The 22410-nt window shown below is 52.4% G+C and overlaps 1 protein-coding gene across 2 annotated transcripts in view; it reads left to right on the top strand.

Annotated features, from left to right (window-relative positions):
- PKN1 (protein kinase N1) overlaps nucleotides 10393-22410 on the top strand; it is a 29056-nt gene continuing 17038 nt past the window's right edge. The window contains exons 1-4 of one of the 2 annotated variants that reach the window (XM_018051180.1): nucleotides 10393-10557; nucleotides 15252-15555; nucleotides 18168-18319; nucleotides 20442-20577. In XM_018051180.1, the coding sequence (XP_017906669.1) occupies nucleotides 10537-10557; nucleotides 15252-15555; nucleotides 18168-18319; nucleotides 20442-20577 (613 nt within the window). In that variant the 5' untranslated portion in view covers nucleotides 10393-10536. Of the gene's footprint in view, nucleotides 10558-13920; nucleotides 13998-15251; nucleotides 15556-18167; nucleotides 18320-20441; nucleotides 20578-22410 lie in introns of those variants that run through there. The other variant, XM_018051181.1, reaches the window with a different exon arrangement.

The raw sequence follows: 22410 nt of genomic DNA, 5'->3' as shown, positions 1-22410 counted from the left end.
GAGAAACCAGTCAATCCCGAGGGAGGCTTTACATGACATAAGGTAGATATTGTATGTAATAATTACATCAGAACACTTATAGAGCACTTCCTCTATATCCGGAAGTGGGGAAGCGGGGCCAGAATGAGGGTGAGGCATGCAAACTTAAAGGGGGGTACCAACCACCAAAGCAAAAAACTCATGAGACTTCTCTGGTAGTTCAGTGGTTAAGAATCTGCCTTGCAATGTAGGGGACGTGGGTTCCATCCCTGGTCCGAGAAGATCCCACATGCAGTGCAGCAGCTAAGCCTGAGAGCCACAACTACTGAGGCTGAGTGCTGCAACTACTGAACCCCGTGCACCTGGAGCCCGTGCTCCACAACAAGAGAAGCCACTGCAACGAGAAACACGCACAGCGGAGAGTAGCCCCTGCTCTCCGCAACTAGAGAGAGCCCACTCATAGCAACAAAGACCCAGCAGAGCCAAAAATAAAAAAATAATTTTTTTAATCTTAAAAAACTGAGTCATCAAGATAAATAATATTTGAATGCAGTATTTTAAAATTGAAATTAATGCTTAAAATCTCTCTAAAATATCTGATGAGCAAAATATCAAAATTTTAAGTAAAGACAGGGCCAGTAACAGTGCTACGTCAAGCCATATTGGCACCTGAGGCAAAAGGAAACGTTCAGAACTACTGATCCTGTCTTTAAAAAATAATAATAATAACAATTTTATTGATTTATTTATTATTGACTGTGCAGGGTCTACGTTGCTGTCTGGGCAGCGTAGTTGTGGCAAGCAGGGACTGCTCTCTGGTAGTGATGAGAGGGCTTCTCGTTTCATTGGCTCCTCTTGCTGCGGAGCACAGTCTCTAGGGCTTGCGGGCTTCAGTAGTTGCAGCATGTGGGCTCAGTAGTTGTGGCTCTGGGGCTCCAGAGCACAGGCTTAGTAGTCACGGCACTCAGGCTTAGTTGCTCTGAGGTATGCAGGATCTTCGCAGATTAGGGATTGAACCTGTGTCTCCTGCAATGAAAGGTGGATACTTTACCACTGAGCCAGCAGGGAAGCCCTGATCCTGTCTTTATTTGGATTTTTTCCCCATTACTTTTGATTTTTTAAAAATTGCATATTAAAAAAACACATATTTAATTGGGGGGCACCCCCTTAAATGCTGTGTTGGAGGCAAGTGACTCCCCTACTTTTCAGCCCAGTGTCTGTCCTGGTGCTCAGCCTTGTTCTGAGAAATCTAAATATATCAACAGATTAACCCTCACCTGGAATAGATGAGCTGTGTGTATTAGCACATCCATTGTTCATATCTATTGTCAGGTGGTTGACCTGAGCTCCAGAGAGAGTTAGTCTCGGTCCCAAAGTCACACTGCTGGCAGGAATTCAAGCCAAAGCCAGCTCTCTTTATTAGACTTAGCCAAAACCTCTATCTCACAAAGAGTTGGGCACAACTTAGCGATGGAACAACAGAATGTCTATAGGTGGAGATAGAGGCCAAAGCCAGGTAAGTTGGAAACCTGGAGAAAACCAGTTCCTGGGGAAAGAAGAGGAGCTCCAGGAAAGCAGGTGAAAGGTGACCTTGGAGGAATTAGATTATCTGAGATGATGCCGGAGAAGGAGGAGACTGGAGCCAGTTGAGTCCAGTGAAGAAGTCTTGGAAAACAAGGGGGAAAAAAAGAAAAAACAGGGCATTCACCATCTATGCAGCCAGGGGGAGCTTCTACTATTCAAAACAAGCAACAAGAAAGCCGCAAGAAACAAACAAACAAAAATCCTACAAACTTTAAATCCAGAAAAGATTAGAGCCAGCTAAAGTATATCCACCACCCAAGATGAAAAAATGTTCACGTTTGTCATATTGGCCTGATTCATTTCAGAATTATTTTAAGATAGGAAAGATTTTTAAACACCCACCCATATGGCTAAGGAAAGACTCAGGAAAGGAAAAGACTTACAGTGCCGAGGTTGGAGGAGAGACTGTGGAGGAACCAGAAATGAGAAGACCGCTTCAGAAAATGATTTGGCAGTTTGTAATAAGGTTAACTAGGGAACCTCGAGCCCAACACTCTTGACATCTGAGCTGGATCCTTCTTTGCAGTGGGAGCCATCCCATGCCTTGTAGGATGTTTAGGAGTATTCTTGGCCTCTCGATGCCAGTAACACCCGTGCCTCAATGTCTCCAAACCAAAAATGCCTCCAGACATTGCTAATGTCCACCCCCACCCCCCGAAGACAGAAAAAATCATCTCCAATCAGACCCATTGCGTTGAACAGGCACCTATGTCATGACTAAGCAGTCCTCACAACAATGAAACATTAAAAAAAAATTTTTTTTGACATATACACACTGTTATTATTTTTTTTAATTTTTGGCTGCACTGGATCTTCACTGCTGCACGCAGACTTTCTCTAGTTGCGCGAAGTGGGGTCTACTCTCTAGTTGCTGTGTGCAGGCTTCTCGTTGCGGTGGTTTCTCTTGCTTCTGAGCACACGCTCTAGGTGTTCAGGCTTCAGGAGCTGCAGGACAGGAGCTACTGATGAGTAGATCATTAGTTGTGTCTTGCAGGTCTCAGAGCGTGCAGGTTTCGGTAACTGTGGCTCACGGGCTCTAGGGCATGGGCTCAGTAGTTAAGGCGCACAGACACAGTTGCTGCGTGGCATGTGGAATCTTCCCAGACCAGAGGTTGAACCCGTGTCCCCTGCATTGGCAAGTGAATTCTTATCCATTGCACCACCAGAGAAGTCCAGGGAAACATTTTTTTGGTCCACAAAAAGATATGAACGGGACTTCCCTGGTGGTTCAGTGCAATCCCTGGTAGCTCAGATGGTAAAGCGTCTGCCTACAATGCCAGAGACCCAGGTTTGATCCCTGAGTCAGGAAGATCCCCTGGAGAAGGAAATGGCAACCCACTCCAATATTCTGGCCTGGAAAATCCCATGGACTGACGAGCCTGGGGGTCGCAAAGAGTCGGACATGACTGAATGACTTCACTTTTACTTTTTCACTTTCCCTAGTGGTTCAGTGGGTAAGACTCCGTGCTTCCAAGGCAGGGGTTGTGGGCTTGATCCCTGGTCCAGGAACTAAGTTCCCACATGCTGCACGGTGTGGTGAAAAAGTTATCTTTATACATAACAGATCCAGACTGGAAACAACCCAAATGTCCATCAACAAATGAATGAAGAAAGAAACTGTGGTCCATTCACACCGTGGAATACCACTAGAAATAAAAAGGAATGAATGATTGCTATCCACAACATGATGGATAAATATTAAAAACATCATGTTCTTTACAAACATACACTGTACACTGTATAATCCAGTGTATGTTGGATTGTACACTTAAAAAGGGTGAATTTTACATTAACAGAAAACAAAATCAATATTAAGGGAAAGAATCCAGACATTTGGGGACTTCCCTGGTGGTCCAGTGGTTAAGACTTCACCTCCCAATGAAGGGAGTGTGGGTTCAATCCCTGCTTTGGGAGCTAAGATCCCACATGCTGTGGCCAAAAAGCCAAAACATAAAACAGAAATAATATTGTAACAAATTCAATAAAGACTTTAGTCCGTATTAAAAGAGAGAGAGAGAAAAGGAGTCCAGCCATTTTTAAAAATCATAAAATGATTCCATGAAGTATGAAGCTCAAGAACTTCTATGTAAAGTTAATTTACATAGACTCTACACAAGGAGCTTGCCAGAGAAAGGGCACAGGTAAAGTTTATGCAACAGGGGAGTGGAGGCCACAGGGGTAGGTGCGTATATACAAATTCATGTTGCTGCACGCCAAAAGATCTGTGTACCTTACCGTATGTAAGTTGCACCTCAATCAAAACAATCAATAATTTAAAGTAAAAGACATAACATTATTGTTAAAGTGGAAGTCACTTCTATTCACATCCCCAGCTCCATTCCCCTCCCCCACTACAGAAACAGCCTCAGTAAAAATAACTGAACAATCACTGCAGCCCTATTCCGTGCTTTTGGAGTTGGAAACGGCAACCCACTCCAGTATTCTTGCCTGAAAAACCGCATGAACAGAGAAGCCTGGTGGACTACAGCCCAGGAAGATGCCAAGAGTTGGACACGCCTGAGCAGCTGAGCATGCTCACGCATTCTAAGCTTTATGAGAATTAATTCATTTAAGCTTCCCAGCAACCCTATGAGGGAGATGGCACTATGGTCATCCCTTTTTACAGATGAAGAAACTGAGGCTCAGAGCAGTGAAGAAACTTTCCCAGGGACTTCCCTGGTGTCTGAGTGGCTAGGACTCCATGCTCCCAATGCAGAGTTTTTGGGCTCGATCTGGTCAGGGAACTAAGGTTCTATATGCCACAACTAAGACCTGGTACAGCCAAATAAATTCATTCAATAAATAAAAATAATTAAAAAAAAAAAAAAAGAAACTTGCCCAGGGTCTCACCGTCCCTGTGCAGTGGTGCCAGAATTTGGACCCAGATGGCTTCCCAGGTGGCGCCAGTGGTAAAGAATACGCCTGCCAGCGCAGGAGACATGAGAGATGTGAGTTCGATCCCTGGGTAGGGAAGCTCCCCTGGAGAAGTGAATAGCAACCCACTCCAGTATTCTGGCCTGGAGAATCCCATGGACAGAGAAGCCTGGCTGGCTACAGTCCACAGGGTCACAAAAACTGGGATGCAACTGAAGCAATTTAGCACTCATGCAGCCTGGGAAACCTCAGCCAGGATGCCAGGCATATTGCCCACTACTCTGAACTGCTCCACAAACTTGATACATAATATCCCTTTCTGGATTTTTTTGTAATTTATATAAATAATAGCAAACTATCATTTTTCAAACTTGCTTCTTTATCCCCTTGCTCCACATGATGTTTTTGAGTTTAGCCTTGTTGATACATGTAGTTCTTCTGGTGGCAAATGAATCTACTCCTATTTCTTTTCTCAGGCCCCCCTTCTCCCCACTGCTGGTGAAGACTTGCTTTGCAAAGAGCCTTATCTTTTGAGAAAAAATCCTTATTAAGTTCCTCCCCTGCTAAGAATCTACCAGTATTCCCACAGTCCTCAGGGTCAGGTCTGAATTCCACTCCCACTATGGGCAACATCTGGAGTGTTTTCTCTACTATAAGTCCATCAGCAAACAAACAAACAAACACCCAACTCCAGCCATGCTTTCATGATACCTGGTTTGTTCATCTTTTCATCCAACAGCTGTTTTTTGAGTAACTTCTGTGTGCTAATCCCTGTTCTAGAAGCAAGAGTAGTCATGTACAGATGTGAAAGTTGGACCATAAAGAAGGCAGAACACCAAAGAATTGATGCTTTCGAACCGTGGCGCTGGAGAAGACTCTTGAGAGTCCTTTGGACAGCAAGGAGATCAAACCAGTCAATCCTAAAGGAAATCAACCCTGATATTCATTGGAAGGACTGCTGCTGAAGCTGAAGCTCCAATACTTTGGCCACCTGATGGGAAGAGCTGTCTCACTGGAAAAGACCCTGATGCTGGGAAAGATTGAAGGCAGGAGGAGAAGGGGACAACAGAGAATGAAATGACTGGATGGCATCACTAACTCAATGGATGAATTTGAGCAAACTCCAGGAGATGATGAAGGACAGGGAAGCCTGGGGTGCTGCAGTCCATGCGCTCACAAAGAGTCAGTTACCACTTAGGGACTGAAAAACAACAAGGAGCCAGAGACCCAGCAGTGAACAAGACAAAAATCCCTATCCCATTTTGTTGTTGTTTAGTCTCTAGGTTGTGTCCGACTCTTTGCAACTCCGTGGACTGTAGCTGCCAGGCTCCCCTATTCATGGGATTCTCCAGTCAAGAATATTGGAGTGGGTTGCCATTTCCTCTTCCAGGGGACCTTCCCGACCCAGGGATCGAACCCATGTCTCCTGCTTGGCAGGTGGGTTCTTTATCACTGAGCCACTAGGGAAGCCCCTCCTGCCCTCTGGGAACTGACATCTTCCTGGTAAAGTCTGACAAGAAAGAATATAGTCGTCAAATTTATTAAAATTTGCAAGGATGAAAAAAGTATGTGAGGGGTGGAGTTTGGTAGAGATGGGGTGGGCCTTGTTCTGGGTGGAGATGCAGTCAGGGAAGACTTTCTTAAGAAGGTGACATTTAGACAAAGATGGAGATGAAGTGAGAAAGAGAGAATGCCAAGATGAGAAGGAAAAGCATTACAGGCCGTGAGAACAGCCAGTGCAAAGGCCCTGAGGTAAGAATCAGCACGGGTGAGGAGGCTCTGCAGCCAGAGTGGAATGAGTGAGGGGATGTGGGTGGGAGACGAGGGCAGAGGAAGAAGGATATACCAGGTTTTACCTCACCCCGCTCTGGGCCTTTTTGCTTCCGCGGTTCCCTCCACCACACACCCTTTTCTTCTCTATCTATTTGGCAATTTCCTAATTTGTCCCTTAGTGCCAGCCCTTCTGCCTCCTCTACAATGGGGCAGCTGTCCTCCCAAGGCATTCACTGGCTGGGTTACCTTTCTCCTGACAGCTCACACTCAGTGCATTTACTCCTTCCACAAAGACTGAGTGAGCTTAGGCCAGTTACTGGGAAATTTCAGGGATAAGTGATATTTAAAAGAAAGAAAACGGGCTTCCCTGGCGGTTCAGCAGTTAAGACTTCACCTTCCAACGCAGGGGGTTGTGGGTATGATCGGGCAGCTAACATCCCACGTGCCTGGTGGCCAAAAAAACAAAACATAAAACAGAAGCAGTACTGTAAAAAATTCAACAAAGACTTTAAAATGGTCCACATTAAAAAAGAAAAATCTTAAAAAAAAAAGCAGAGCCATGGGCCAGAGATGACAGGCTATGGAGGTGCTCTGGGAAGATTTCTCAGAGGAGATGACATACAAACAGAGACTTAAATGGTCAGAAGAGGCCAGCCTTGGGGAGATGTGAGGGAAGGGCATTACAGATTGGGGAATAGCCAGTGCAAAGGCCCTGTGGTTGGAAGTAAGGTGAGAATATTTAAGGAACAGAAAAAAGGCCAGTTTTGTTAAATGGGGGTGAGGGAAGTGGAGGGGGATGTGGCTGGACAGGTGGGCAGAGGCTGGACTGGACTACCTTGTAGGCCAGATGAGGAGTGGTGTTTTTCCTAAGAGCTCCAGAGTGCCAGAAATAGGTTTTCCAGCAGGCAGAGGTGGATTATGGTGGGGGTGATTTAGGGCTTCTAAAGCCCTGGAGAGGACTGGAAAGAGGCCAGAGGAGGCACAGGGAGGTGTTGGTGCAGTTATCATATTTGGCTGAGTTTATACAATAAGTCCTTGGTGTCCCTATTTCAAGCCCAGAGTGAAATTTTGTTTCCAGTGCTGCCGAAGTCCCCAGTGGTTGCCGATAAATATTCACTGAGTAAATGAATGCCAGAAGGTTGGAGTGAGACTTTGGCAGGGTTCCCCAGCTCTATCCAGGGAAGCAGCCTGGAAACCTGTCAGGCAGCAGAGGGCCCTTCCCTGGATAAGGTGGTGGACTGGCTCTCAGCCTTGCTTGGCCCCATCATCCCCATCTGTAAAATGGGTGGGCTGGAGAATTAGAGGAAGACGCAGCAAGGACCATATACATCTTGACTTTATAATTGGTGCTAAGTCGCTTCAGTCATGTCTGATTCTTCATGACCTTGTGGACTGTAGGCTCCTCTCCCCACTCCTCTGTCCCTGGGATTCTCCAGGCAAGGATACTGGAGTGGGTGGCCATGCCCTCCTCCAGGGGATCTTTCTGACCCAGGCATGGAACCTGCGTCTCTTGTGTCTACTGCATTGACAGTTGGGGGTTCTTTCCCACTAGCACCACCTGGGAAGCTCATTGAGGGTGAGGGGCCTGAGTTTCCTCACATTTAGATCAAAAGCAAAAGAGCTGGCTCAAAGGTTTCTTTAATTCAATGGATAAATATTTGAGGAACTGCCAGGAAACAGGTGTGGCTGCAGAGTGAGCAAGGGGAAAAGGTGGGAGAAGAGGAGAGAAGGAAGGTTGAAGGGCCTTGTGGGTTGCTGATAGGACTTTGGCTTTTCCTCTGGGGAAGCTGGGAGTCAAAGAGGGATCTAGGCAGAGGTGGGACATTACCTGACTTAGACATTCCTAGGCATCCCTGGGTTGTTGTGGGGAAAAGAGACTATGAGGTCAAGGAAGGAACCCAGGGACCTGACAGGAGGCGACTGCACTGGTCCACGTGAACGATGATGAAAATGGACTTGGTGGAGACCATGGAGGGGGAAAGTGGGCGGATTGTGGACTGGTATAATTTCTCTTCCTCCTCTTCCTCTTTCTCTGTTAACCATCACCACCACCACTCAGTTCAGTTCAGTTCAGTCACTCAGTCGTGTCCGACTCTTTGCGACCCCATGAATTGCAGCACACCAGGCCTTCCTGTCCATCACCAACTCCTGGAGTTCACTCAGATTCACGTCCATCAAGTCAGTGATGCCATCCAGCCATCTCATCCTCTGTCATCCCCTTCTCCTCCTGCCCTCAATCCTTCCCAGCATCAAAGTCTTTTCCAATGAGTCAACTCTTTGCATGAGGTGGCCAAAGTACTGGAGTTTCAGCTTTAGCATCATTCCTTCCAAAGAAATCCCAGGGCTGATCTCCTTCAGAATGGACTGGTTGGATCTCCTTGCAGTCCAAGGGACTCTCAAGAGTCTTCTCCAACACCACAGTTCAAAAGCACCAATTGTTCGGCACTCAGCTTTCTTCACAGTCCAACTCTCATATCCATACATGACCACTGGAAAAACCATAGCCTTGACTAGACGAACCTTTGTTGGCAAAGTAATGTCTCTGCTTTTGAATATGCTATCTAGTTTGATCATAACTTTTCTTCCAAGGAGTAAGCGTCTTTTAATTTCATGGCTGCAATCACCATCTGCAGTGATTTTGGAGCCCCCCAAAATAAAGTCTGACACTGTTTCCACTGTTTCCCCATCTATTTGCCATGAAGTGATGGGAGCAGATGCCATGATCTTCGTTTTCTGAATGGTGAGCTTTAAGCCAACTTTTTCACTCTCCTCTTTCACTTTCATCAAGAGGCTTTTTAGTTCCTCTTCACTCTCTGTCATAAGGGTGGTGTCATCTGCATATCTGAGGTGATTGATATTTCTCCCGGCAATCTTGATTCCAGCTTGTGTTTCTTCCAGTCCAGCGTTTCTCATGATGTACTCTGCATAGAAGTTAAATAAGCAGGGTGACAATATACAGCCTTGACGTACCCCTTTTCCTATTTGGAACCAGTCTGTTGTTCCACGTCCAGTTCTAACTGTTGCTTCCTGACCACCACCACTACCCAGCCCCAAAGAGTCGCCCAAAGGGAGAGAGAAAACACCCCGCCCCGATCTCTGGGACCGCGTATACTATGCAAAGCTGCGGGTAACCAAGGTGGCCTCCCGCGCTCTGGAGGGTCCCAGGAAGGCGCCAAGGCGGAGGAGCGCTCTCTGCCCCGCGCCCAAGGGACCGCAGCTTGGTTCAGTCACCGAGTTTGAAAGGGAGTGCCCGGTCTGCCACGAGCCAGGCTGCATGCTCCAGGGACTCCGGAGAGCCTGGAGAAGCTCCTCAGAGTTCTTCACCTTCCGCCTCCGACCGGGCACGAGTCTGCACGGTGGAGCGCCACCTGCATGCAGCAGCCCCGAAGAGGCGTGTCCCCATCTTACAGAGGCGAAAACTGAGGATCAGACGCTACAGGGCCCACAGCGAGTCCGTGACGGATTTAGGGGTCAAATCTCTTTACATAACAACGGCAAAAACACTAAAAATCACAGTAGCTAACCTTTGTCCAGCGCTTACTGCGTTCACAGCACTTGGCATGCATTGTCTCATTTCACTTTGTCAACACCTCCAAGGGTGGGTAGGTCAATCCTCTTTCTCTGTCTCTCTCGCTCTCTCTTTTTTTTTTTTTACAGACAAGGGGCTCTTAGGTTTGGGGGACTCCCCCAAGGCATAAGGTGCTGGAATTTGAACACAAGTCTGCTCAGAGCTTGTCTCCAGCCTGTGGGGGAAGCTCCGGTGCCCTTGAATGACAGTTCGTTCTAAGAAAGCCTCAACTTGCAAACACAGGGAGAAAATGAGTTGTTTTTGTTTTTTTGAGAGGAGTTCCAGGGAGGTCCAAAGGCCTCCACCGCTCCCTGCTTTAACGTGGCTCCCTCTTTTTCTCTGGGTTCCCGCGCGCTCAATCGGGTGACCCGTGGGAAAAGGGAGAAATCCGAAAGAAGGAAAGACGAGCGAAACCGACCCGGCAGCTTCCGCTCCGGAGGGGGGCGCACAAGCGGCCGGGACCCCGTAGCCCCGGGGGCCGCCGGGAGCCCCGCCCCCTCGGCCCCGCCCCCTCCCCAGGCGCCGACCTCGGTGGTCACGTGACCGGGCCCGGCGGCCGCTGGGGCCCGAGGGCGCGGCGCGCGGACTCGGCGGCCAGGCCAGGCGCTGCCCGAGCCGAGCAGGCCGGAGCCGGCCCTGCGCCTTGCGGGGGGCGTCGCGCCGCGCCCGCCCCCCGCCCCGCCCCGCGCGGGGCGCACGCGCGCTCCTCTCAGCGCCCCTCCCTCCGCGCGGGGACCCCTGGCGGGCTGCGTGTGGACATGGCCAGCGACGCTGTGCAGGTAGGCGCACCTGCGTTCGCAGCCGCCCAGCGGCCAGCCGGCGCTGGGGACCCCCGCCCGCGCACCGCCGGCGCTCCCGGGATCGGGGCGGCCAGGGCGGGTCCCCACCTCCCCCGAGCGCTAGGCGCCCCCTCCCAGGGCCAGCACCGTGGAGCCAGCGCAGTCTCCTCGGCAGGTGGAGGTACGCACGGGGGAGGGTGGGGGAGCGAGGGGAGTCCTACAACATCCCCAGCTCCGCCCTTCTCTGAGAATTAGAGGGGGCGCAGCGGAGGCTCGACTTCGGGTGTCTGTGGCTAGCTGGGCATCCCGGTGCCAATCGACCCTGCCGCTCGCTCCCTCTCCTCAGCGTTCGGTTCCCCGGCAGGTGCCGCTCCACCTGAGCAGGTGCCTGGCGCGATGCCCCGGGAAGGGCGCAGGCCATTCGCCCCGTTTCCCCCACCCTCCCCCACGCACAACAAAGCTCCGGTGGCGGCACCCCCACCTCCGGACTGAGCTTTACGATGGTCGCGACGCTGCAGATTGGCACCTGTTGGCGGAAGTGCCAGAGTCACCTCTTTAGGTCTGGGGACCAGGGACCCACACAGCCAGCCACTCGGCTGCCAGGTGGAACCTTATCCCAGGATTCCGAGTGGGGAGTGTCCATGTCAATGAACTGGGGATTCTCTTACCTGGAATCCTGCCTGGACTGGGTCACCCCACAACCCACACATCAACACACACAGAGGCACAGGTGACTGACACCGAAGTGCCACCCACCCAGGTTCTCCCTGTGCCACCTTGTGGACATCGCAGCCTGGGACTCACCTGCCCTGCCTGTGGTAAGCAGGGCCAGAGTGACTGCTGAAACCTCTCTGGGTCAGTGACCCAAATCTGAGACATGTCCTGTACCTCCGGTGCCCCCACAGTGCCTCATCAGCTCTCCATCGTCCTGTGGTTGCTGTGTAACTGGGTTCTCATCTCCTTCTGCACCTGCCCCCACATCCCCTTTGTGTCTCCCCCGTGACCCCCTGTCCCCCGCCCCAGTCCTGCTGATGGCCTGCCAGCCTTGCCGAGGAGCTGGGCGTATCTGGTGTTGCCGATCACACAAGGTCAGACCTTGGGGGCTGGGGAGGGCCTGGGTCCCTGCCTCTACCCCATCAGCCCTGGGAGGACAGTGTAGGACTCCGCTGGCACATGCATGCGTTTGGCATGTAGCAGACATGGCCTGGACGGAGACTGTGATTCCTGGACCGAGGCTGGACCTGCGCCCTGGTCCCCTTTCCCGTCTCCTGCCTGCTCTCTTCCCCCTACCCCACCCCCACCCCCACCCTAACCCATCCTGGTCATTCCTCTCTCTCTCGTGGCTGCTTGGGTCTGCTACTCCTGTCCCTCTGTCTGTCCCAGTGTGTGTGCCTGTCTGTTCTGTGTCCGGCAAACGGATGTCCTGTCCGGATTCCAGAAACGCCCAATGCATTGAAATCTCCGGACATGGGGTCTAGATCCCTGGTCACTCTAGGAAGAGGGAATTTCTGAGAAGTGGACCCTCTGGACCTGGGGCAGGGGAGGTGTTTTCTGCTTCTTGGAGGGTGTTGGGGATTCCCCAAGGCCAGGCCAGGCTCCTGATTCATGGGTTCATCTCGTTGGCCCTCAGGTGACCCCTGCCCTGGATAGGAGTGAGTCATCCAAGGAAGGAGAACCCGGGAGGCCCAGCCTCCCTCTCTCCCTCCTTTGCATATTCTCATCCCTCAGCTGCTGGAGGAGGTGGGGCTGAGGGATTCTGCTCCTCCTCCCCCAACCCGGACTCCCCTCATTCAAGCTGGCCCGGCTCCTGGCTGCACCGCTGCTCTGCCTGCTGGGGACAGGGTGGGGCTGGGTGGCCGGTGGGACCTGGTTGATAGCAGGTGGTAGGAGGTGACCCTGGGTGTAAATTCCAGAGCTGCCACTTCGTCACAGTGTGTCCTAGGCCCAGCGCCATTCCCTCTTTGAGCCTTGGTTTCTGCCGTCAAAATTGAAAAAAAAAATGTAGCCAAGAGAGTTTTCACGGTGAGGAAGGATGTAGACCAGGTCAGCCCCTTGCAGGTAGGGCTGCTGTGAAATCCTTACCAGTGGTCATGGCCAGCAGCTCAGGGTGTGAGTCTGTGTCCTTTAATCCAGGGTTTCTAAAGCTCAGCACTATTGACATTTGGGGCTGAATCATTCTTGGAGGTGGAGGCTCTCGTGTTTACAGTGGAATGTCAAGCAGTTTCCATGAACTCAACCCCATAGAGCCTAGTAGCAGCCCCAGTTATGACAACCAACCCAGAATGGCTCTGGATATTGCCAGCTGCCCCTAGAAGTGAGGTGGGAGTGTTGGCAATCCCCTCCGCCATTGAGAACTGCTGCTGCCATCCCTCTGAGGCTCAGTCTCCTCACCTGTAAAGTAGGAGGGGAAATATGGCAGCTGCTCAGGATAAAATTGAGGGGTCAGTAGGATCATGGGAGTGACACTTTAGGCCTGAAGTAAATCTTCTCTGGGGGCAGCTGCCCTTGAAGTTGATCAAGAGTGAACCCTGGCTTTCCTCATCTCTGAAATGGGGTCTCACCGTGGCGGCGGATAATATACGCGGGGCTCTTCCTGCCTGGCTGACAACTAGCTCTGATTCTGGGCACTCTTGTTGGAAATCTTAGTTCTGTCTCCTGCTGGCTATGAGGCTTTGGGCAAGTTAGGTCACAGCCCCAGGCCTCGGTTTCCGCATCCGGAAAACGGAGTGATAGTAGCACCTCCTGGAATGGCATTAGTTGACCTGGCGTGCAGCTTGTAGTAACCACCATGGTTCTTAATCATACTTGAGCTTAAGTGGAGACACTGGCACTCCAGCCCTGCAGAGCTGTCTCCTCATGATGTGGGCCTCAGGGAGGTACCGCAGGGCCGGCCGGGCCCCCAGGCCTCCAAGCTGTGGTCAGCAGCAGCAGGCAACCGAGCTGAGAAGAAGCCGGAAGTTGGGACAGGAAGGGGGCTGGCCCGCCCATGTACGCACTTGTGGGTGTTGGTGTATATAAGTATATACAGGGAGTGGGGGGTGGGCACACACTGGCCAGCCTGTGATGCCTGTAGGTGTATAAGTGTGTTGTAGGGAAGCTGTATATGTGGGGAAGGCTGCTCTTCATGTCCACACTAGCGGGCCCGTGTGTGTGTGCCTGCTGCGTACACCTTGGGCATCCTCAGGACAGGGAGCAGAGGGGCCACCCCTGGGATGACCCCAGAGAAGCAGGCTCAGCCCTCGAGTGGGGGCTGAGAGGAAGGTGCTCTTGATGCCCCAGAGCCCCAGAGCTGGCCTTCGCAGGGGTTACTGGGAGCCAGCAGGAAAGAGGAAGTAGCAGGCGAGAGGCCCTGGCAGGGCTGAGGTTCAGGAAGAGGGCGGGGCCCTCAGCCGGGGCCCAGGATGGCGGAGGCTGATCCCCCTTTGGACCCGGAGCTGGAGGTGGGGGCTGGGGTCCTTGTGGGGGAGGGGCAGCAGAAGAGGACCCCAAGTGGCACAGGCCGGAGGGGCCCTGCCCTCGGTACCGCTTGGTTTTGGACTGAGGAGAGGAGGTGGGATGCTGGCTTTGGAGTTTTCTGTTTGAAAGATGAAACTGTTTGGGGCCCTTTGGGCTTCCAGGTTGGGGGGATAGAGGAGGAAGGGAACAGTGCTCTTTTCTTTGGGGTCCCAGTTGTAGATGACAAAAGGAGGGGAGATGGCGCTTGGCCCCCAGATCTCCAAGTTAGGGGGTACAGCAGGGAATAGACAAAACCCGTCTCCAGGCCCTTCTGGTTTGGGGTTACCACAGGGAATAGACAAGGCCTGGCCCTGGGTCCTCCTAGTTTGGGGTTACAGCAGGGAATAGATGAGGCCTGTCTCTGGGTCCTCTTAGTTTGGAGGTACAGCAGGGAATAGACAAAGCTTGTCTCCACACCCTCCTAGTTTTGGGGTACGGCAGGGAATAGACAAGGCCTGTCCCTGGGTCCTCCTAGTTTGAGGGTACAACAGGAAATAGACAAGGCCTGTCCCTGGGTCCTCCTAGTTCAAGGGTACAGCCAAGAGGAGAAGGAACTTGCTCTTGGAACCCCAACCTTGTGGTCTGGGGGGCATCACAGGCCTGCCCTTGATACTTCCTCATTTGGGGAGCAGCAGAAGGAAGATGAAAGCTGCCCTCAGGCCCTCCTAACGTGGGGCATAAGGGAGCAGAGATGGGGCCTGCCTTTGGGACCTCCTAGTTTAGGGGGGCAGCAGAGGGGAGAGGGGGTCTCCCCTCAGGACCTGGTCATTTGGGGGCAACAGAGGGAGACAAAGCCTGTTCTTGGGCCCCCCTAATTTGGGAGGACAGTGGAAGGAGAGATAGGGCCTGACCTTGGGGACCCCGAGCTGTGGGGACCCAGTGATGGGGCAGTGGAATCTGCCCTGCAGGATCCCACTGCATGAGGACAGTGGGGGGAGACTGAAGTGTACCTATGGTCCTCTTGTCTGAGGTGACAGGCAAGGAGAAGGCCCTGCCCTTGGGACCTCGCAGTTTGGAGGTGTCAGGAAGCAGGCACAGGGCCTTGTCTCACCTCCCAGTTTTGGGGGACTGTCGGAGGACATGGAGCAGGGCCTGTGTCAGGAGTCCCCCCCCAGGAGGAGGCCGGGCCAGGTCAGCTGAATGTGGTCTGCACCCCCAGAGCCGCCCTGGCCCCACTGACCCTGCTCCGTCCCCCGCAGAGTGAGCCACGCAGCTGGTCCCTGCTGGAGCAGCTGGGCCTGGCAGGTGCCGACCTGGCAGCCCCTGGGGTACAGCAGCAGCTGGAGCTGGAGCGGGAGCGTCTGCGGCGGGAGATCCGCAAGGAGCTGAAGCTGAAGGAGGGTGCAGAGAACCTGCGGCGAGCCACCACTGACCTGGGCCGTAACCTCGGCCCCGTGGAGCTGGTGCTGCGCGGCTCCTCACGCAGGCTTGACCTGCTGCACCAGCAGCTGCAGGAGCTGCATGCCCACGTGGTGCTGCCCGACCCCGCGGTGGGCGTGCATGGTAAGCCAGGCTTCCCTGGGCTGGGGGGTGGGGGATGCGGGACTGGGGGCCTCCACTGCCCAGGGCTCACCCACTGTGTCCCAGGGTGCGGCCGGCCAGCCCATTGCCACTGACTCCCAGGGAGACACACTCGGTCACGGCAGCTTCCAACCTGAAAATGCAGGTGGCTGCTATCAGTGCTGACAAGTGCTCAGTTGTGTCCAACTCTGTGTGACCCTGTGGACTGTGGCCCGCCAGGCTCCTCTGTCCAGTGGAATTCCCCAGGCAAGAATGCTGGAGTGGATTGCCATTTCCTTCGCCAGGGCATCTTCACGACCCAGGACTGAACCTGCATCTCTTGCATCTGCTGCATTGGCAGGCGGATTCTTTACCAGTAGTGCCACCTGGGAGGCCCAAATACAGGCAGACAAAAGGCCCAAACCAACACCCAGGGAAAGGTACACACAGTCACACCCACAGCTGGGCAACAACAAAGGCTTACACGGTATCACACCAATATTCAGACTCACAGTCACACCCACACCCGGACACCACCAAAGGGCTTACACGGTATCACACCAATATCCAGAGTCACAGTCACACCCACACCTGGACAACACCAAAGGGTTTACACGGTATCACACAAATATCCACAGTCACAGTCACACCCACACCTAGACAACACCTATAGGCTCCAACTGATTTAAAAAAATTTTTAATTGTGATTAAAAAAACACAACACCTGAAAGTATAACAGCATTGTTAGCTGGCTATTGTTATTGCTTCCGTTTAGACCCCATGTTTGTGACCCCATGGACTGCAGCCTGCTAGGCCCCTCTGTCCATGGGATTTTTCAGCAAGAAGACTGGAGTAGGTTGCCATTTCTTTCTCCAGGGTATCTTCCCAACCCAGGGATTGAACCTGCATCTCCTGCTTAACAGGCAGATTCCTTACCACTGAGCCACCAGGGAAGTCCCTTAATTACCTATATTCCAATATAAAATAAAGCGTTTTGGAAAAAAACACATTACAGGAAATGTATCATTTTTAAGCATACAGCTCAGTGGTGTTGAGTATTTTCATATTTTTGTGCAAGGAATCTGCAGAACTTTTTCATCTTACAACTAAAAGATGTAACACACATCACATCAGTAGCCAGAGACCCTCACACGCAGTCACGCCAGCACCCAGACTACTCTGAGGGCCCACCCTGTGGCTCAGCGGTACAGAATCTGCCTGCAGTGCAGGAGATGTGGGTTCGATCCCTGGGTCGAGAAGATCCCCCGGAGAAGGGAATGGCAACCTGTTCCAGTATTCTTGGCCTGGGAAATCTCATGGACAGAGGAGCCTGGCCATCTACGCTCCATGGGTTGCTAAACAGTCGGACGTGACTGAGTGACTAAACAGTAGCAGCATTATTCTGTGAATACCCAGAGACGTCCATACTGCCAGCCAGTGCCCAGATAAACGCATACGCAATCACACCAACACACACACAAAACCTGAGGACTCACACGCTCACAGCAACCCCCAGAGATTCAGACACACAGAGCCGCTGCCACAGGAGTTTACCAACCCATAAACAGCCTGAGACTTAACACAGTCAACTGGACAAGACCTGAGACTCAGCATCACTTAGCCCAACACCCACACACCTCTTTGGTGTGTCAATAGCTGGAGGTTAACACTATCAGACGGAGAAGGCAATGGCACCCCACTCTAGTACTCTTGCCTGGAAAATCCTATGGATGGAGGAGCCTGGTAGGCTGCAGTCCATGGGGTCGCTAAGAGTCGGACACGACTGAGCGACTTCACTTTCACTTTTCACTTTCATGCCTTGGAGAAGGCAATGGCAACCCACTCCAGTGTTCTTGCCTGGAGAATCCCAGGGACGGAGGACCCTGGTGGGCTGCCGTCTGTGGGGTCGCACAGAGTTGGACACGACTGAAGCAACTTAGCAGCAGCAGCAACACTATTGGATCAACACTTGAAGATAATGAGAGTTCAGCCAACGCTCAAAAACCTCATCCTGTCACAGCTGTACCCAGAGTGCCTCTGATGGTCATACCACTCTCTGGAGATTGACACAGAGCTGTCCAGAGACACACATGTCCAGCTGTCCCAACACTCGGATGCTGTCAGACCAGCGCCAGGAGATCTGAATGCTCAGTTCTGCTAACAGTTGCAGACGTGCACAGAGTCATCCCCATCACCCAGAATCTCACAGAGGCATTCTAACACCTCACATCTCACAGTTACACTAGCACCTGGGGAGACACTCAGTTATGCCAGCACCCTGAAGGTCACAGACTCAACCACAGCCACACCCGCTGACGCCTACACAACCTTGCACATCTTTGGGGTGTATATACCTTCTCTACAAAGGTATACACGATCACACCAACGACTCACACACACCTGTGTTCATTCACACTGGTCCTGCCCCAGGCCTGAAAGGGTTTCCCTATGAGGGCTGGTGGGGAGTGGACCCTGTGGCCCCTGGCCCCCAGCTCTTCCTCCTCACAGGCCCGGGGTGGATCCTCTCAGCTGGCGCAAAAGCACCTGGGCAGTTGGAGAGGAGGGGTGGATGGTGCAAAGTCACTGTGGTGACTTTGCACCATCCACCCCTCCAGATGCCCCCCAGTCCCCTGGCACAGGTGACTCTGCCTGCTCAGCCACCAACTTGAGCCGCGTAGCCGGTCTGGAGAAGCAGCTGGCCATCGAGCTGAAGGTGAAGCAGGGGGCAGAGAACATGATCCAGACGTATAGCAACGGCAGCACCAAGGTGGGAGCAGCGTGCATGCACACCCCTCCATGTGCATGTATCCCTGTGGGTGCATCCCAGGCTGGAGCGTGTGGTGGGGGGCGGGGTGGTGCCTCCATCTGCCCCCCAGGAGGCTGGGGCACTCTGGGTTGGGGACAGAGGGCTGTGGAGTGACTCTGCAGCAGGATTGGAGTGTGGGCAGCTTGGGTGGGGGCAGAGAGGAAACTGGATGACTGTGGGTGATGTCAGATCAACACGTGGCAGAGACTCCCTCACCATACTCAGTTACCCCCGGAGACTGGGCAACATGCAGCCTCTCACTGCTGGTGGCGTCTCTGACGTACACACAGATCAACGCCCAGATGCACACATGTTACCATTTAGCGGCTCAGTCGTGTCTGACTCTTTGCAACTGTATGGACTGTAGCCCACCAGGCTCCTCTGTCCATAGGATTTTTTAGGCAAGAATACTGGAGTGGGTTGTCATTTCCTCCTCCAGGGGATCTTCCCAACCCAGGAATTGAACTCATGTCTCCTGCGTTGATGGGCGGGTTCTTTACCACTGAGCCACCAGAGAAGCCCAGATGTGTATACTATCATCATGATATCTAGAGACATATCCATGGTCATAACAGCTTCTAGAGACACACAGTGGCATATCACCTGAGACACACACACCCACCGTCATAACACCTAGATTCACAGCAGTAACACGTGGAGGAAAACCACCACAGTCACCTCTAGACATGGAGAGATGCTCACCATCATAGAACACCCAGGACACACAGCACAGGCCAACAGGACACCTAGACCCACAGACACACACATCTTCAGTTTTTCACACCCAGAGATCAGAGTTGTCACACAGACATACCCCCAGTTGTACCAACACCAAGTACACAGTCACAGGTTGGCAGCAACACCCAGAGACACTGACACCCACGGGCAGAGTTCGACCTACAGCTAGAGACCCAGAGAGCATCCACACCTGTGAGTGCACACACACACGTGAATACTGCACAGCACACAGACCATGCGGAACTTGTCTCAACCTTTTACTGAGGTGTAACAAATGGACGTCAAGCACAGAAACCTAAGTGTACAGCCAGTGCATTTCTGTCTAGCTACCCACCGCCCTTACCGAACATTTCCTGTCACCCAGAAGTGCCCTCCTGCCCCCTTCAGTCAGTACCCAGTCTTCTTTCGTCACAGATTGGCTGTGCCTGGCTTTCTTAGAATGTATTTTACCTGTTTTTATTTTTGGCTGCTCTGGGACTTCATTGCTGTGCTCAGGCTCTCTGTAGCTGTGGAGTGTAGGGGCCACTCTCTAGCTGCAGGGCATGGGCTTCCCATTGCAGTGGCTTCTCTTGTCATGGAGCACAGCCTCTAGGGTGTGCAGGCTCAGTAGTTGTGGCACATGGGCTTAGTTGCCCTGCTGCATGTGGAATCATCCCGGACCAGGGATCGAACCTGTGTCCCTTGCATTGGCAGGTGGATTCTTAACCACTGGGCCACCAGGGAAGTCTGTCAGTGCCTGGTTTTGAACAGAGCACCAAGTCAATGGAAAAATCCACCACCAGTTCCTGGCACTTACACACACATACCGTCCTTGGCTATGCCCAGTTAACCCTGTAGCTTGAACTGCATACACCAAGAGCAGGACCCTGCTTCCTGCAACTGCCTACAACTGTCTGACACCCAGTCACCCCTGGACTCACCCATGTGGCTACAGGCAAGGCTACGCCCACCATGGGGAACACTCACACACATACGCCATTCTAACAGCTGACACGAATACAGTGCCTGCTGGTGCCAGGCACAGTTCTGAGCCCTACACACAGATTACCTCCTTTAATCCTCAGCCCAGTGGTGGTTGGTGCTGTTAGAACACTCTCCTTCCCGCAGATGAGCAGATGGACCCAGAGCGGTTGAGCAGCTTGTCCAGAGTCACACAGCTGTTAGGTGGCAGCTGTCAGGATTCACATGCCACAGGCTCCATCTCCCTTCAACACCCAGGAACACATTCTGTCATACCCACACATGAATGCTCTGTCACCCAGAGCCTGCCTGGGGTGGGCACCAGGACGGGTAGTCAGACCCCCACCTGCCCAGCCTTCCCCTCACGGCCTGTCTCTGCCATCAGGACCGGAAGCTGCTGCTGACGGCGCAGCAGATGCTGCAAGACAGTAAGACCAAGATAGATATCATCCGCATGCAACTGCGCCGGGCACTGCAGGCCTGCCAGCTGGAGAGCCAGGCGGCCCCAGACGAGGCTCAAGGTGAGTCCCTCCCCCGAGACAGCCTCCCCTGCGTTCCACCTTGCAGAGTTCAGCTCCCAGCCCCACAAGGGGTCCCTTCCTAAGGCAGGGAGGTGGGTGCTGCGACTCACCATGCTAGAAGGCCGTCCTGACCCTCTCTGGGCCCCGGTCTCCCATTCGGTCCCACTCAAGATTTGCATGTGATCAGTTATTGGCAAACTACAGCTTTTGGACCAAATCTGCTGCTGCCTTCTTTTGTGTGTTTGCTTGTTCTGGAAATACTGACAGCCCAGCCAGGCCTGTTCATTTACTGTCACCTACGACTGCTTGTGCATCGTGACAGTGGAGCCAGAAGTGGCAACAGAGCTTGTGGTCCACAAAGGCAAAAATATTTACCCTTTGGCTCTTTTTAAAAGAATAATTCAGTTTGGGCTGTGCTGGGTCTTCGTTGTGTGAAGGCTTCTCACTGCAGTGGCTTCTTGTGTCGAGCATGGGCTCTTGGGCTTCGGTAGCTGCAGCTCACGGGCTCTGGATCGCAGGCTCAGTAGTTGTGCGGCAGGCGTTTAGTTGCCCTGCAGCATATGGAATCTCCCTGGACCAGGGGTTGAATCCACGTCCCCTGTGTTGGCAGGCAGCCTCTTAACCACTAGACCACCAGGGAGGTCCTACCCTTTGGCTCTTGATGGAAAAAATGTGTGGACCCCTGGGCTAGGCAGTTGCCTTGCCGTGTTGGCCCCAGTAATATGAAACTGGGTGTCCACAGCATGTGTGCGTTTCCTGTGTATCTCAGTGTCTGAATACCTGAGGGCGTCTCAACCCAACTGTCGTCCTGAATTTGAGACAGGCTGTGTTGTATGCCTCAGTTCTCCAGGTATCTCGTACAAGGGGTGACTGTACTAGCGACGTTTGTCAGTGTCAGCGTGGTATTAGCTGTGGGGACCAGAGTCTGTACACATGCCCCATGACTCTGAGAGTTCCTGTGTCGCCATGAGAGTATGTCAGCTGTGGGTGGGTGTTAGTGTGTTTGGGCTGCTCCACCACAACACCACAGACTGGGGATGAGGGGCACGTAAACAGCAGACATTTATCTCCCACTGTGCTGGGGGCTGAAAGTCCAAGATCAAGGTGCTGGCAGATACGGCGTCTGGTGAGAGCCCTCTTCCAGATTCATAGATGGCTGCCTCCTTACTGTGCCCTCGCATTGTAACTTTTGGTGACAGCCTAATCTTGTCCCTATAAGTGTAAAAGTCTTGACGACCATCTGGGCACATAGGACAAACGTCTTGGTGGGTGCCGCACAGCTGTGGGCGAGTGTGACTGTAGGAATGCTTGAGACCGCAAGACTGTCCTTGAAATCTACAGCCGTGGATAAGCATGACTGTGACCTTGTGTCTGTGGGTGACAGGTCTCCTGCGCCTAGGTGCCAGTGTGTCCTTGTGCCTACTCCCTGTTCCATTGGGTGACTGTGGCTGTGTCCTCTGTTGGGCTGTGGCCACATCCCTGGGACTGCACTCTGAGCGTGAAGCCAGCCTGTTTCCCTGTGACATTGGGTCTCTGTGTCTATGATTATTGCTCATGCTCCCCTGACTGTATGACATCATGACAGCATTTCTTTTAAAGATTTTCTTTCATTGTGGACCATTTTTTTGTTGTTGTTCTTAAAAAAAAACTTTTATTTTTAATTGGAGGATAATTGCTTTACCATATTGTATTGGTTTCTGCCATATATCAGCGTGAATCAGCCATAAGCATATGCATATGTCTTCTCCCTCTTGAACCTTCCCTCCCACCCCATCCCACCCCTCTAGGCTGTCACAGAGCACTGGTTTGAGTTGCCTGCGCCATACGGCAAAT

The sequence above is a fragment of the Capra hircus genome, chromosome 7 (genome assembly GCF_001704415.2).
Source record: "Capra hircus breed San Clemente chromosome 7, ASM170441v1, whole genome shotgun sequence".
Lineage (NCBI taxonomy): Eukaryota > Metazoa > Chordata > Mammalia > Artiodactyla > Bovidae > Capra > Capra hircus.
The sequence above is the reverse complement of the archived record's forward strand: the minus strand, read 5'-3'. Positions and strand labels throughout refer to the sequence as shown.